The sequence below is a fragment of the Chionomys nivalis genome, chromosome 19 (genome assembly GCF_950005125.1).
Source record: "Chionomys nivalis chromosome 19, mChiNiv1.1, whole genome shotgun sequence".
NCBI lineage: Eukaryota > Metazoa > Chordata > Mammalia > Rodentia > Cricetidae > Chionomys > Chionomys nivalis.
This window is the reverse complement of record NC_080104.1, coordinates 15,539,655-15,557,137: the sequence shown is the minus strand read 5'-3', so window position 1 is coordinate 15,557,137 and position 17,483 is coordinate 15,539,655. Positions and strand designations below refer to the sequence as shown.

At 44.6% G+C, this 17,483-nt stretch overlaps 1 protein-coding gene across 1 annotated transcript; it reads right to left on the bottom strand.

Moving 5' to 3' along the window:
- Nucleotides 1-1,296: 1,296 nt before the first annotated feature.
- Nucleotides 1,297-15,435, bottom strand: LOC130862433 (adhesion G protein-coupled receptor F4-like). The gene is made up of 8 exons (XM_057752046.1): nt 15,349-15,435; nt 14,429-14,483; nt 11,847-11,998; nt 10,397-10,669; nt 7,445-8,821; nt 2,822-2,863; nt 2,352-2,395; nt 1,297-1,309 (listed from the first exon to the last, which is right to left on the bottom strand). The coding sequence occupies exons 1-8, from the start codon at nt 15,433-15,435 to the stop codon at nt 1,297-1,299; spliced, it is 2,043 nt and encodes a 680-aa protein (XP_057608029.1).
- Nucleotides 15,436-17,483: the final 2,048 nt, after the last annotated feature.

Sequence of the window (17,483 nt, the reverse complement as noted above, 5' to 3'; positions counted from 1 at the left end):
CACTGCCAGGTGATGAAAGATAGTCACATTCAGCTACGTTCTTGTGGAAGGACCATGGTAACTTCTCCAAGACTAGGTCTGATACGAACCTGTGTATCCTCTACCTGCTATTACTAGTGACCGTTTCTGACTGCTGTTTTGTGACTTAATCACCTCCTCGTGACTGTCTAATTTGTTACCCTCCAATTTCACCTGTATAGAAATAAATCTCAGGGGTCAACTGTGAATAAGCAGGTAGCTGCCACATGGACACCCATATCCTCTTAGGAATGATTCTAGGCCCCCCTTCACTGGGGAGAGGCACGTCTGCCCATTGCTTTGCGACTTTAATCAATCAATGCTTTTGTCTCGGCAGCAGAGTTACTGTAAGTGCCAAAATCGATTCACAAGAAGGAACTAAGTCCTTCTTGAACAATGAACAGCAGTGAATGCAGGGACCCACTGCTCCCAAGAAGCAGAAAACAAGCAACAGTAGCAGGCTCAACTCTCAAGAGACATGGACACCGCCATCTCTAAGGCGTGGGAGGCACTGTGGAAGATGGGGGGGGAGATCTGCAAGATGTCATTGTCATTCTCTGCAGTCTAGATGTCTCTAGAGACCACCGCAATCATCAGTCATGATGACTGTAGATGCTTACACTTGAATAGGCCCTATGCACAGTCAGTCATGGAAAGGAGGGGCTAATGATGCCCCACCCTTTGCCTCTAGACTGCGGGCTAGTAATAGATTCTGGAAGGAAGGGAAGTCACTGTCTTCTATTGTATGATCACTGCTGAGCCCACCAGGCTCCATCAGTTAGCTCCAAACCCATGGTCATAGTCAGCCCTAGTTGACGAGAGAGAAACTTGTGGGGACAAATGAAGAAGGGCGGGGGGATAGGAAGGTAGTAGGTGGCAGCGGTCAGTATTCATTGCTTACACATATGAAACTGTCACAGAGCAGATTTACTAATAAAGAAAATAGAAAGTTTAGAAGGGAACTAAGATGTGTGAGCTTGGCAAATGGCTCAGTGCACCATCTATGAGCATAAGCGAGGTCACAGCATCTCCTGGCCAAAGCCATGAGGTTGAGGTCTGGTCATAGAAACTCAGTTACCACTTTCCCTGTGCTCACTTTTGTGCTGGGCGGTAGAGAACTACCCCTCCTCTGATAGTCCTGATGTCCGTTCTATTCCCTCTCGTCTCAGACATGCTCACAAGTGCCTCAGTGGCACCTGCAAGTACAGTTTCTACCCGAGTGTTCAATACTTACATTTTAGTCTCAGTGACTCAGTATTTTGGATGCATTGGCTGGACTTAACGATGCCTTCTAAATGGGGTGAAAATGACAGAGTTGTCAATGAGTGATGATACTGTCAAAACTATGCATACTTATAGATTAACCTGCGGGCTGCCTAAAGATAACAGTGTGAGAATGAAGCCCCAGAGAAATATCCAAATTGATACAGCCACAAAGAATAGAATTACCGCATTTCACTGAATGCAACATTATGGGTGACTTCATTGTCTTTGCTCTGTTTTTTTACATAAAAAAAAAACAAAACCAGTTGGTTAAGACACAATATATTAAATGGCTAGGTATATGTTTAACTTAAGAGATGTTAAATAATGGTAAAGAAAATTTCTGTCTTAAAATTAATGAACTGTGATACTAAAAGTCACACTTGGAAGTATCCGTACATAGTGTGTCTCAATACATCTACTCAGGCTTGAAAGCATCCATAGATAGTGTGTCTCAATGCGTCTATAAAGATTGTTTCTAAAGCTCAGAGGAAGAATATACTGGTTGAACATATAAATTTTAGCAGATTCAGAAAATTTGGCACTCAGTCAAATTTTCAAAGACAGATTGCCCACTCCAAAGTCTTCGTTACAGTCAGTACATATACCGTTACTCCAGTCTATGGAAGTGTGGTCTACTGGAAAGAGTCCCACACATAGAGGGTGGGCAGGCTTTGGTTGGCATTTCCTCCTGGCAATGATTCTACTTCTAATAAGATGGGTGACCTTGCACACAACCCATTAAATTCTCAGCTACACTCCTCACCGGTAAAACGAGTGGGTTAAACTTTCTCATTTCCTAGCTCCCACTTTTTAATAAACCACTGGTCCTGGGTTAATCTCAATGGCCTCATGTCAAGCTAAAAATGTACACACATGCAAAATTCCCTTGAAAGGGATCTTCTGCTAGCTTTCCATTTCAGCTGATTCTCTCTATCTTTGTGAAATGGAAAAAAAAAAAAAGAGTAATTCATTTTACTAACAAATTCTGAGTCCTGGACTATGGCACCCATCTCTGCATGCGTGAGGACACTGACCCATCAGTGTGTCACTAGAAGGAGCGACCTTACCTCTGCTGCTCTCGACTTCCCCTCATCCTCAGAGCATCCCTTATCTGAAAAGCAATGACAGTCAGTGATCCATAGACATCAGGAGAGGCAGCGGCATTCCAAAGTCCAGACACATGTTCTAGAACTTTAAGACCAGTGAGTCTGACCAGAGCAGCATTAGGTGGTTCAACATTGCACCCAGAAAGCTTTTGGATGAAAGTCGAAGCATGATATTAACAATAGCAAAACTATTTTCAAATTGTAGCCATGGTTTCCATTCTTTTTCCCAACAATATCCTCATGCAATCTCTGCTCGTCTTGACAATAAGCAAGCAGAAAGAGTAGAGCATTCTCGTCTTCCTTCCTCATAGTTGCTTCCCTGAGCTGTACTCAGTTCAGCAACCCTAGACTCCCAATAAAATTATTTCACCCTCCAGATTCCCTCGGCCACAGGAAATTATCTGGCAATGAATGAAACAAATTCAAATTACCTTGTAATCCATAATCGTGCCGAACACCAGGATGAAAAAGCCCTGTAGTAAAATTCAACAAAATCATTAAGGAAAACTTCCTGAGCAGCATCCTAGTGTTATTTTAATCCTACTCTTCTGACCCCTGAACAGTGCCTGGACATTAGAAATCCATTTCCACTGACGCAGATGGACATGCAATTGGCAGAGCCTGGCATAGTGGTACAGATCTGTATTCCTAACTCTTGGGAGGCAGAGGAAGGAGAATCTCTAGTTCAAGGCCAACTATATGTATAATGAGTTCTAGACAAGCCTGAGTAGCTTAGCAAGACCCGTTTCTAAGATAAAGAAAGTAAAATGGGCCAGCAAGGTGACTCAGAAGGTAAATGCACTTGCCACAAGGGCTCAAGACCGGAGTTTCACCCCTAGGATCCAAGTGGTAGAATTAGAGAAAATAACCCTGGTATGTTGAACTCTAACTCCACATACAGGATATGCATGTGTGCGCGCACATACAAATGAACAGGGGTGGCAGAATAGATACATATTTTAAATTAATGAAATAGACATTGATGGGTCTTTTCTTTTAATCTACCTTCTTCCCTGGCAATGAGGATCAGCCTCATAGACTTGTGCACATGGGTTATTGAGGCCTATTGAATGTCCAAGGATGTAGAAAGAGTTTTCAACTTTACTCTATTGTTTGAATGAGAAGCATCCCCCATAGGCTTATGCACTTGAACAACTAGTCTCCACCTGCAGATGCTGTTGTGAGATAATGTGGAACTTTTGGTGTATGAGGCCTAATATACAGATGTATGGCAGGAAGTGAGGCCAGAAGTCTGTAGCCAAACCAGGTTCCAGCCTGAGCTCTCCTCTTCCTCATCCACAGAAGATGGGTCAGCTCTTGACATCAAGCCCTGAGCCCCAGCTCCCATACTACCACCCCACACCCACTGCCGTGAAACTAAGAACTGAAATAAATGCCTTCTTTTCTTGAGTTTCTTGGGTCTGGCATTTTATGACAGCAACCAAAACGAATCCTAAAATGTGGGTTCAATCCCATAATTTCATCTCAAGTATTGAATTGTTGAGTCATTCTCAGGATGACAGGTATACATGACATGGGATCTGGTCATTTAAAAATCACAACCAGGGAAGCAGGGAACTAATCTTTAAAGAAATGAAACTTGTGTCCTGGCTTGTTTTGAATTGGGGTAAACATTTTGTGACTAGTTAACCATAGACTCTGAGATGGTAGAATTTTTTAGCAAAAGTAAATGAAAACTACAAAGACCTGGAAGCTCAGAGAACCTTTTCTCAGTCAGTTTTGCTGCAAAGAAAACCTGATCAGGTGACAATGAAATATTAAATGTAAGTCACGGGGAACTCTAGCTAAGAAAAAAAGAATTTAGCAAAACTAAAGGTGTTTTTAGCATTATCTATGAATAAAAGAGAAATATAAGTGTTCTGAAGAGGAAATACAGATAAACTATTCCTAAGGTTTAATTAAGTGACAAAGAAAAAGGTGAGAGAAGGAACTGCAGTTCCATGGTAACTGCTGGCATAGCTTGTATGGGGCCTGGGTTTGGTTCCCAGCACCAGAAAGAAAAGAAGGGGACAGCGAAGGAGGGAGGTGAAGAGAAGAGAACAGGGGAGGGGGAAGGAAAGGAATAGAGAGGGGAAAGAGGGGAGAAGAGAGGGGGAGAGGAAGAGAGGAAAGGAAGGGAGGGGAGGGGAAAAGAGAGAAAAGGGGAGGCGAGAGGAGAGGAAGAGGGGAGGGGAGAGGAGAAGAAAGGGGAGGGGAGGAAAGAAGATAGGAAAGGAGAGCAGAGAGGAAAGAGAGGAGAGCAGGGAAGAAGAGAGGAGAGCAGGGAAGAAGAGAGGCGAGCAGGGAAGAAGAGAGGAGAGCAAGGAAGAAGAGAGGCGAGCAAGGAAGAAGAGAGGAGAGCAGGGAAGAAGAGAGGAGAGCAGGGAAGAAGAGAGGAGAGCAGGGAAGAAGAGAGGAGAGCAGGGAAGAAGAGAGGCGAGCAGGAAAGAAGAGAGGAGAGCAGGGAGGAGAGGGGAGGGAGGAAAGAGAGGAGAGCAGGGAAGAAGAGAGGCGAGCAGGGAAGAAGAGAGGCGAGCAGGGAAGAAGAGAGGAGAGCAAGGAAGAAGAGAGGAGATCAGGGAAGAAGAGAGGCGAGCAGGGAAGAAGAGAGGAGAGCAGGGAAGAAGAGAGGCGAGCAAGGAAGAAGAGAGGCGAGCAGGGAAGAAGAGAGGAGAGCAGGGAGGAGAGGGGAGGGAGGAAAGAGAGGAGAGCAGGGAAGAAGAGAGGAGAGCAGGGAGGAGAGGGGAGGGAAGAGGAGGGGAGGGGAGGAGAGGGGATGGAAGGGGAGGGGAGAGGAAGGGAGTGAAGTTATTTGTTACTAGAGTAATTTCCAGAGTGGGAAAATTAGCCACAGATGATGGCTCACACCTGAATCCCATCACTCAGGAGGCTGAGGCAGGAGAATCGCTACGAGTTTAAGGCAAGCCAGGGCTAAAAAGTAAGACCTCTCAAAAATAAAACAGAACAGGGATTCAGAGAGAATACTCAGCAGTTAAGAGCCTTTGTTGCTCTTGCAGAGGACTTGTGCACCCACATGGTAGCTCACAACCATTTGTAACTCCAACCCAGAGGATCTTATGCCCTCTTCTGACCTCCTTGGGCACTGTATGCACATAACATAAAGATATACATGCAGACAAAGTATCCAGGTGCATAAAATAAAAAAAATAAAGGGAAAAACTTTTAACTTAGGCAATCACGATTTTTTAGTTCAAGAAAACAAAGGGTGAAGTCCGTGTTTCCTCCTTACGACCATATAACTGTTTAAGAAAATGCGTAAGATTCACGAGCAGCCTAAGCTGGCATCTCTTTAAAGTCTGTGCCTGGTTGGCTCCTTGGGCCGTGCCTTACATACTGACAAGCCAACAGGAAGGCTGTTTTGTTGGACAGTTACAACGCTTAGAGTGGAAATGAGAAACCTTCCCCAGACACCAGACCGGAAATCTTTGCACATTGCCAGCCTTCCCCTCTGCTGCAACCTCTCAAATGTGCCATCACAGCTCAACGTTGGCTACAAGAAAACCGTGAGAAAAAAACAGGCACAGCTGTGTGCCAGTAAAACCCTATTTACAGAAACAGGCAGAAGCCTGAGTTTTCCAAGCCCTGATTAAAAGTGTAATTAAGGCCGGGCGGTGGTGGCGCACGCCTTTAATCCCAGCACTCGGGAGGCAGAGGTAGGTGGATCTCTGTGAGTTCGAGGCCAGCCTGGTCTACAAGAGGTAGTTCCAGGACAGGCACCAAAAACTACAGAGAAACCCTGTCTCGAAAATCAAAAAAAAAAAAAAAAGTTAAAAGTGTAATTAAGACTATCAGCCTGCCTAAGTTTCTATTACTCATAGGTAGGGGATGCAATCTGATTAAATGGTAGGGTCCCCGAAAGGCATGCTTAGAACAAGAGGGACCATCTTGTCAGAGCGTGTGTGTGGGAAAATACAATGGAGATCATTCCAATCCAAATCCGTATCTCGCCGGATGAGAAAAGTTGAGATCTGCCAGGCGGTGGTGGCGCACGCCTTTAATCCCAGCACTCGGGAGGCAGAGGCGGGCGGATCGCTGTGAGTTCGAGGCCAGCCTGGTCTACAAGAGCTAGTTCCAGGACAGGAACCAAAAGCTACGGAGAAATCCTGTCTCAAAAATCCAAAAAAAAAAAAAGAAAGAAAGAAAAAGAAAAAAGAAAAGTTGAGATCTGGCAGGAAAATGGCTTTCCCAAGATCAGATAACATAGGACTATATCTAGATATAAACAGTAACTAACTTTTATTTCACAAGAAATGGCAAGAAAGAATGATAAGAATTTCTTACTGGTCAAGTTCCAACGTGAAGGTCCTCTCTCTGCACTACAGAAAAAGTGTATTTTGCTGAGTTCCCTGGAGAAGGACGGCATTACGCCTATTTTGATCAAGGAGCAACTTTTTACATCCATGACCAAAGAACAGTCATCAATGTGAGAAGACTGCTGTGGGCATGATAGGGAAGGCTCAGAGTAAGTGAGAGAGAAGGAAGGACAGGCCCCTCCCACCAGCCTGGTCAACTGACCCCAACATTATTGGTGGTCAAGTATATCAAATCGCACCTATAACCTCAGCACACAGGAACCTGAGACAGGCAGACAGGTACAAGTTTGAGATCACCCTGGCTACAAAGTGAGATCTTGTCTCAAAAACAATCTTTTTTTTAAAAGACGGGGGTGGGGGTACCAAGTGAGGTGACTCAGCGAGTGAAGACTCTTGCCACCAAGCCTGATGACCTGAGTTCAATCTCCAGGTTCTGCACGGTGGGGAAAAAGAAGTGACTCCTATAATCTGTCCTCTGACCTCCACATATGTTCTGTGACACGCATATGCCCCCCCAACATACATGGACAGAGTGTGCACACAATAAATAAATATTATTTTAAGTGGGGAAACAAGCCAATCTAGGTGGGATATGCTACGCTTAGACACCCCTGAAATATAGAAAGAACACTTGGTACCCTTTAATAGTAAATAAATCACACCCCCCATGCCTTGATGTCTAGCCAGAAACACAAAGCAAATCCCCTTTATTGAACTTACCTGGAAAGCATTGAGCAAGGCAAAGATTATATGAAATACCAGGTGTGTGCCTTCTAGCATGGTTGCTAGACCAAAACCCCAGGTCAGTCCCAGCAGCGGGGTGAGGATGGCAACATTTTTGCTGATCCTGAAAACTATGGCCATATCCTGAGATTTTGAACTGCCCATCAAAGGCCTCTGAGTATTGATAGCCACCGCCAGAACCACAAGGAGATTCACAGCAACAATGGCCAAGGCTGGGATGGCAAACGCAAAAAGGGCTTTGGTTTTGTTCCAATTAAGCCAACAGGCATCATCTCTGATGTAACCTTTCTCGGGCCCCGTGACGGTAACTGTAACGACAGCAATCACCAGAGGACACCCATAGCCAACGAGAAAGCCTATGGCCATCATTCGAGACTTCATTATCCGGCGGAAAACAACCAAGATTCCATAGACTATGAGCAGCGCTTTGAAGAGCATCCAGAAGAACAGAGAAAGGAAGAAGAAGTGACTGAAAAATGTCACAGCCACACACCACTTGTGGTCGTCCCGAACATTTGCATTGGAGCCAATGATGAACCAGACATTCGCAGTCAGGAGGGACACTGCAATGTTCACGATGCACACGTGGCGCATGTAGGATATCTCGGTCACAACCACCCGGGACCAAACCACAGCTTCGATGACCAGGCAGAGCGCCAAGCTAAAGATGGAGACGCTGAGCCCAACGAAGGTGATATAGTTCAGAACCTTGTTTCCTACAGGTTTGGATGACATGAGAATGGAGAAGGACATCACAGTTCTGTTGCATTTACAATGGCAGTTCACGGCGCCTCTGGTATCTGACACCGTTTTACAGGGGCTCTCGTCCCACTGCCTTTTCTCAGAATGCCAGCCGGCACACCGGCTGCTGGCACTCTGGGATTTATTGATCTTATCAAAGGTGAGTATGATTTCTTTCAGATTTTCTGGCAAAACCAGTGACAAGATCAGACCATTTACGGGCTTTGGGAGATTGACATTTGGCCCATGGGCTTCTTTCAGAATGGCCCCCAACGTTGGAAAAGCTATGCCAATGGCTTGGGAGACATTGGATGGCAGCTCACGTAGTGCTTGCCTGGGAATTTCTATCAGTACTAGGGCATCTTCTGTGTCATCGGACACTGGCATGGAGAGGTTGAAACTGTTCTCGGAGCTGTTGCGATAGATGTGGGCACCTTTTGTCTGAATGAAGAGTTCATTGACAATGCTCTCGGATTCACGGTGGATTTGGAGTTTCTTGGCAAAGGAGTTCACTGACTCCAACAAATCTGAGCTGGCATTTTTATTGGGAATGAAAGCCCAATTTGAAATGGCAGTCTTGTTAAGGATGTGGTTGGCCATTTTTCCATAGTTCTGCAAAGGGAACAAGCCTGTTAGTGTAATAAAGAGTTAATTTCTAAAACCCAAAACTTTGGCAGATCTAATTATTTCATCTCGTCTGATACTGGCCTCTTCAAATTCACTGTGTACTGTGATTGTGCATGACGAATGCTAATGGAAGAAAATTAAAAGGATATAAACAATATTATTTTAGTATTAAAAAATAGAGATACTCTCAGCAGTTGGTCTGGCTAGTTTTATGTCAACTTGACACAAGCTAGAATCATCATCTAAAAGTAGGGAACCTCAATTGGAAGATATGCTTCAATAGATTCAACTGTAGAACATTTTCTTAGTTAGTGATTGATGCGGGAGAGCCCAGCCCATTGTGGGTGATGCCATTCCTGAGCTGGTGGTCGTGGGTTCTATAAGAAAGCAGGCTGAGCAAGCCACGTGAAGCAAACCATTAGACAGTACCCCTCCCTGGCCTCTGCATCAGCTCCTGCCTCCAGATTCCTGCCCTACTTGAGTTCCTGCCTTGACTTCCTTCAAATGATGGGCTATGATATGGAAGCAGTATAAGCTAAATAAACTTTTTCCTCCCCAATTGATTTGTGGTCACAGTGTTTCATCACAGGAATAGAAAGCCTAAGTAAGACTGCAGGAACTGACCCAGGATCAGTTCCCAGCATCCATATGGCAGCTCACAGCCATCTGTGACATCAGTTCCAGTTCTGGCCTCTGAAGGCATCAAACACACATTGTATACATACATGCATGCAGGCAAAACACTCATACACATAAAAATAAATCTTTTGAAAAATATATATGATATATACATATATATCGTATATTATACGTGCTTATCTAAACATTATTATTGCATCGGAGGAAGATCCTCACAGTACAGAATATAGAACTCAAGTTCCATTAAATGTAAAAAATTGTTTTTGGAAGGAAGTATATGTGAATTCCATGATAGGTTTGAGAAATATTATATACATATCACATTCCTATATCCCTCCCTTTAATAATAAATACCAGTGTTCATGAGCACAGTAGAGTCCCTGAGAAGATGACCAGGTCTTGCTGGAATTGACCTCAGCTAGGAGACTGTTTTCTCAACATCCATGAAAGCCTGGGTCCCCTTCCCAACACAGCAAAGACTAGATGGAGCGATGTTCATCTGAAATCCCAGGCAGAGGGATGTGGAGGCAGGAGAATCAGAAGTGCAAGGTCAGGCTTAGCTGTATAGGAAGTATGAAGCTAGCCTGGGTTACATGAGACCGGATCTCAAAACCCGAAACCAAAAGACCCATCCTAAGGGAACACATTTGACTTTGTTTAACCCCACTGATACTAACTACTGTTGTAATGCACAGCTCCCTTCTAAAAATGCAGAGTCAAACAACGTGATCTACTAGGGTAGACTTCATGTAGGCCATCACTATGTATTCACAGTCTAACTTTTTTATAAAGAAGAATGTGTTAACACAGAAAGCTGAACAGAAGTGTCGCTGCTGGAAAGAACACTTGAAACTGTTAAAAATAGCAAGATTTTTTTTTAAAAGTGTGTCTCGTGTTTAATGAAATTAATTTCTTGAGTACCTTCATTTTCTCGTGAGTCACATTCCCATGTTTTCCGTCCAAAGTCTGCAAGCCTGTGGAGATGTTTTTTAATAACTCTACTACGAATGCAATATTTCCAGACGTAACTTTGGAGGACTTCACAGGGTCGACTATGCAGACGTAGTCCTCGGGGCAGTACTTGTGAATTCCTTGAAAGACATCCCCAATATGGTGCTGTGCCTTGCTGTCTACTAAGTTCATGGGGAAAAGGGAGGACGATGCCATGGAAAGGCTAGCTGCAGGATTTGCGCCCTGTGGAAAAAAAATAAGAACCCAACATGCATTTGCTGAAAGGAACTAAACCACCAACAATCTCTGTGGGAAAAACAGATAGACAAGGTGGCCCTAGAAGGAGCTCGCTTGCTGAGAATAATTTAAGGCAGTCATGGGAGCCCTGGCTGCCACCAAAATTCCCAGAGAGCAGACTAGTGAACCTTTCTTGTGTTTACCGGCACAGCAAGAGCTTTACCCACTGAATCATCCTCCCCAGTCCTTCAAGATTTATAACAAGACATATTCCACAGAAAAGGGGGAAAGTAAGATCCAGGTGGAATGTCAAAGGAGAATTGATTGGGAAGAGTTAGCTATTCAAATGTCACATACTAAAGAAGCGCAATTTTTTTAAAAATGTGCATTGTTCCAAGTGTATGTTGTTGACCATTTCCTGTTGCTTTTTATGTATACTCCCTCAGAAAGTGACTCTGAATAAGCAAGCACTTTTGCTCTCTCACACCTGTCACCAGAGTTACATGGACGTCACCCCTGGACTGGAAAGGCAACACCATCCGCAATTCCTCTATAAGGAAATACAGAAGTGTAGAGATGTGTATCCTTCAGTGGGGTTGGAGGGAAACAGAGAGAAGTGGGTACTTGATAGAAGTATACAAGACAGATTCTTATTGTAATTGAGACATGTAGGAGCCATTGAATTCTTATTCCTGCTAGATTCTCTCTGTTTTAGTTAAAGGATTGAAAGCATTAGAAAAGAAGTCATGCTTAATTTAATTCAAGACATATTCAGTTGATTAATTAGCACAAGGGGCATACAATTTCACCCATAAACCTAAGATATTTTACTGTGCTACTGTAGGGCCCATCATTTGCATGTAGTTTAAATAACTTTTACTGGATTTATTTAACCTTTTGTTTCCAAGGTTAGAGTTGGCACAATCTCTATTGCTCAGCTGGACTTCTCACCCAGTCTTGGAACTGATCTTTCCTGAGAGGAAGACTGAGAGAGTGAGGAGAGACATAAGTACATCAGTGTGCGGGTAAGGAAAGACGGCCAGGATGCAAGCCTCGCGCAGCTTTCCCCAAGTCCAAGCCTGAGACTTACTGCCATTTAGAACAGACAAGAATAGAAGTGCCACCTTCCACCCCCCACCCCAGGAGAGTTAGCTCCTGTAACCAGGAGTGTATCGAGCATCACCTGAAACAGGGCATCCACAGAGAGGCTTGTGCATGTTTCTGTTGTTTTCTGCCATTTGCCTTGACTACATGTGAATACTATTTCTCCACGGAAATAGGGATCACAGCTCTGGCTACAGTTGGAAGGCGAGCTGCAGTTTCCACTGCATTTATCTAAAAACAGGGAGGGGGAGGGAGGGAAGGATGGAGGGAGGGTGGGAGGGAGGGAGGGAGAGGAGGAAAGGATAGAAAAAGAGAGGGAGGGAGGGAGGAAGAGAGGGAGGGAGGGAGGGAGGGAGGGAGGGAGGGGGGAGGAAGAAAGAAAAAACAAAAACCAGCAAGTTAGAGGCCAAATTACCATTTCCACACTGACAAATGCATCTAGTTCAAATGCATCTAGTTCATTCTGGGATTCTGTGAACAGCTCGCCAAGGAGATGACACTGAACTGCATTCTCAGCAATAAGAAAAAGCTGCATGGTTGCTGGTGAAGCTATTGTCCAGGAAGAGTGAGCAGAAGACAGAAAAGGATACCTCGGGGTATTCAGAAATCCCTGGTTAGAACTCTTGAGGTGGGAGTAACAGAAGAGAAAACAGGAGGGAACACAAGAGCCTTCAAAACTCTTGTACAATGTATTTGAGTTTGGTCTCTAGCTATTGCACTGTTTGGGCAAGGTTATGGAACTTTTAGGATGCCAAGTGTTGCTGGAGGAATTATGTTCCTGATGACAGGCACTGAGAGTGTACAGCCTCACCCACTTCTAGTTTGCCCTCTCTGGTTGAAAATGTGACCTCCCAGCTCCCTGCTCTGGCTGCCTGCTGCCGTGCCTCCACCAGTTATGGACACTCCTTCTGGAACTCTCTCTTGCTGAAGTTGCCTTCAGTCAAGGTGTCTTATCACAGCAACCAAAGATAACAGATACAAATGGCCAGGCAGAAACCATGATTGTATCTGTGGTTGCAGATACTTGGCAGGTGCGGAGAACAAGAGTCAGTGGGCCTTTCTGTGCAGAGCTATACAAACAGAGTTGGTGGGTACAGCACAGAAAATGCACATAACCTTTACATCACTGGAGGTGAAGTCTCTTGTCATTATTCACTGGGGTTACTTTCTATATGGTCACCATGAATGCTGAATTAGCAAGCACTAATCGACTGTTCCCAGAGGAATATAAGGTGAAATTCCTGGGAATTCCTGTTCATAATATTCTCAGCAACTGATGAGATATTCTCAACAACTGTGGCCTTCCTCTGTGTATACTTCTGAGTAAAGACTAATCTTTAATATGCATTGCTAATATGTATTGTTGATTCATTAAGTTGAGCTCACAGTACCCAGCACTTGGTGCACAGTGTTCTTACTCAAGCCTGAACAGTGCCGACCTAACACATACATTTTCTCCATCACAGCCTTCTTTTAGCTAAGAAAACTAGATGAGGGTGAGCTGGTGAGCAAGGCTGAAAGCGGTCATCCTCCGAGGATGGTTCCTGCTTTAGCTCCTACTCGAGTTCATGCCATGACTCCTTTCAGTGGACTTTCTCAAAACCGAAAGCAAAAGAGGGGGGAAAAGGGGGGGAAAGAAAAAGTGTTGAGAGATATTGCAGTGTTGAAATCAGCAAAAATGAGGTAATAATTTGCAGCAAATGAAGGGTACCACCATGGTTATAAACTGGATAGCTCTAGGTACAGTTCCACTCCTGGCCAAAGGAAGTAAGGGTTTGTATTTTCCCTTGGCATCTATCCAGGATACTTACTTTGGCTAATTCATCAACTAGAATAGTACTGAATTTCTCCATCCACTGGTTGGTGATGCCATGGTGTTGCTGCAGATATGCCATGGAACAGCGTCTTGCACAACAACTGCTAACTTCCTTTCTGCCCTCTTTCCCTATCCAACATCACATTGCAGAAATATGTGTATTACCAGCCTTAAACCTGACAGCGACCTGAAATGTCTGGGTGAAGCCACGTGATGCTAAAATGTTGGTAACGCTAATGTTCTCATTCCTCCACTCCAGGAGTGCGGCCAGTCTTACCGCCACCAGATCGCCTTGCTTTGCTTTACCAGAACTCAGAGCACAAGAGTGCTGCCCACATTTAAGAATCCTGAATATACCTTTGGAGGAAGGAAGAACAGTGTCCCCTTGGCCTCTTTTAAGTTTAACAAACTTATTTCCCTGTTAAGTGAAAATGGATATCGGTCTTCTCTTCTAAAGCATGTGTGATTATGTGTCAACTTGCCTGATTAGTTACGTAAGAAACCAACCGTAGCCAGGCGGTGGTGGTGCACGCCTTTAATCCCAGCACTCGGGAGGCAGAGGCAGGCGGATCTCTGTGAGTTTGAGGCCAGCCTGGTCTACAAGAGCTAGTTCCAGGATAGGAACCAAAAGCTACGGAGAAACCCTGTCTCAAAAAATCCAAAAAAAAAAAAAAAAGAAAGAAAGAAAGAAAAAGAAACCAACCGTAAGACAATATATCAATGCTGAGAAACACAGAGAATCACGGGAAAGCCTGAGGTCTGAAGATGCTTCCACCATCCACCTCCTTTTCCCTTTTGGCCCCATCTCCAAATGAATGAAAACTATATTTTACAGCCTTACCTACCTTGTGTCCGACTAAACTTATGCTTCCATAGAGGTGTTTGAAAGTCATCTTTATCCTGAAAAAAAATAAATTTCAAAAACAATTACCGTGTGATGTTCTCTTTCAATTTCAGTTTAACTTAGAGGATCCGTGTTAATGTATAGAGTACAAGCTCTCAAGAGTAGGGTGGCAACCATGGCAGTCTCGAGAGATGGTTCTGAGGGAACTCGCTGGAGAAGACACAAGTCAGGGCACACCACTGTCTGAGAGCTCACCTCGAAGGTCACCTGAGCTCTGAAGGTCAAGTTAATGATGGGGTGGATCTCTTGTAGCTTTAAGAATCCAGAGAGAACACAGAAATGGCAATTACACCATCAATCTAGTCTCTGCCTGTATTGACTGCCCAGATGGAATACAGCTAAGGAGAAACCCCAGGTACTCTAAATCCATCCTGAGAAGGATGAAAAGAACAGAAAGTTCACTGGGTTGCAATAATTGAATCATAAATTCTGTATTCACGTAAAGGATTGGAGGTATCACCTTAAAGTGTAAAATTTGATATGATAAAGATATATGACAAAGAAATTAAGACTCTGTGAAGCAAAACAACTCCCAGAGCCAGCAAAAACTCAGTAAGATCTGAATCTAAATTGCTCTGCTGCAGTTTACGTCTTTCCTGTCTTGGCAGCCACCTGTACGCAATCTCTGCGGCTTGCAAAGTGACTGCCACCCTGAGCTGCTGCCTCCTGGGCTGTTGTTCCCTGCCGCCTCCTAACTTTTGTTGTGGTTGTTCCCTCCCTTTGAAAATGACCATCGATAAGAGTAAAGCTATGATCGTGCAAAATTGTATTTTAATTGGTGTGTTACTTATCAGCTACCTAAGACATCTAAGGGAACTGAGGGATTTCTTGTAGGATCACACAGGAAGAGAACAAACTTACTTTTCTGTGATTCTTGGGTTTATAGAGAGAACATTCCGTGGTCAGAAAAAACAGTAAAGAGCAGACGATGGTCACCTGGGCCTTCATTTTCACACATGGGGATTTTACCCTGAAACAAAAAGCAAGGAGGTGGGGTGAGCTGGAGGTGATGACGTCACCTGGCCTACTCAGTGCCCGGCAGGGTGAACGCTTAGTGAATATACCAGACAGAGCCACCTTGGTGTGGCTAGAGCCACGGGGAAGAAGGGACTCAACTGAGAAAACAACCTCCTCCCGTTGGCCTACGGACTTCTCTGTGGGCATTTTCTTGATTAGTGATTGATATAAGAGGTCCTGGTCCTCTGTGAGTAGCTCCACCCCTCAGCAGATCCTGGGCTGTATAAAAACGACTGAGGAAATCACGTGGAGCAGTTCCAGAAATCAGCGTCCCTGCATGGCCCCTGCTTCTGTTCCTATTCCTGCCCCGGCTGCCCTTCTTGATGGACTGTCGTTGGAATGTGAAAGGCAGAATAACCCCTTTACTCCTCAGGTTCCTTTTAGTCATGATATTCATCACAACAATCAAAAGCCCACCAGGTCACACACCAAACAACATTCCTTAGGAGAATACTCTAATACCTATTTTCAATCTAGTTAAAGTGCAAAAAAAAAAAAAAAATTAAGAATTTCTCTCATCATTGATCTTTCTACTGAAGAAGACGATGGAAGCATCCAGAAAGATGCATATTCAGCAAAACTCCAGTCCCGTAAATTTCTTGAAAGCAATATTTATCAAATTTTCTAGAGAGACTGGGAAGATGGTTCACTCACACCTGTGGTCCTTAGCACTAGGGAGGCAAAGACTAAAAGAGCCCTGGGGTTCACTGGCCAGCCAGGCCAGCCAGTTCTGGGTTAGTGAGAGACCCTGTCTCAAAACTACAGTGCAAAGTGACAGAAGAAGAAATATCATCCTCTGGCCTACATATGTGCATACATTCATGCGCACGCACACACATGCATGTGTACACATGCGCACATGCCCATACACATGCCCGTGCACACACAGGTACGTGCACACATGCACACTCACACACATGCACACAGGCCCACACACATGCCCGTGCACACACAGGTACGTGCACACATGCACACTCACACACATGCACACAGGCCCACACACATGCCTGTGCACACACAGGTACGTGCACACATGCACACTCGCACACATGCACACAGGCCCACACACATGCCTGTGCACACACAGGTACGTGCACACATGCACACTCGCACACATGCACACAGGCCCACACACATGCCCGTGCACACACAGGTACGTGCACACACACACATGCACACACGCACACATGCACACGGTGGGGGGAGGACAACTACCCAACTGCTCTGCACCAAGACTCTAGTCACTCGCGGAGAACCAACTTGAGGTAAATTAATGTACATACTTGTCTGCTACTAGGTCGGGTGCCTAAACTCCCTCTAGTAGATGGACCAACAACTGTACACAGAGACGTGGGGGGCCCTGGAGAGTAATTACCTCTTCCATGGCCATGTCTGCATTTCCTGCCCTTTTCCTTAACAACCTTTCAAAGTCGTATCCCTAAAAAGGTATCACCACAGCACTTCATGTGAGATAGGAGCAATTTAGACCCCTCACTTTAAAAAACTTTTTCTTATAATTTTTCTCTTGGGGGTGCAGACACAGAGGAGCAAAAATAGCTTGGATTTTGGGGACAGCGCTAGGTCTCAGGTTCCTGTCTACTATTGATTAACTGAGTTTACCTAGCCTCTTTTCCCATCCATCTCTTTAGAGGTAGATACATCCTGCCAACCAGCATGTATCAGGTAGCTCTTATTCACAAGAAATTGCATCAGATGTGAGAGAGTAAAAATAAAGAGACTAGTGGTATCGGTTACTTTTCTGTTGCTATAATGAAATACAATGACCAAGGCAACAGAAGAAGGAGTTTATTTTGGTTTATGGTTTCACAAGGACACAAAACCATTATGGCAATGCTGGGCGGTGGTGGCGCACGCCTTTAATCCCAGCACTTGGGAGGCAGAGGCAGGTGGATCTCTGTGAGTTCGAGACCAGCCTGGTCTACAAGAGCTAGTTCCAGGACAGGCTCCAAAACCACAGA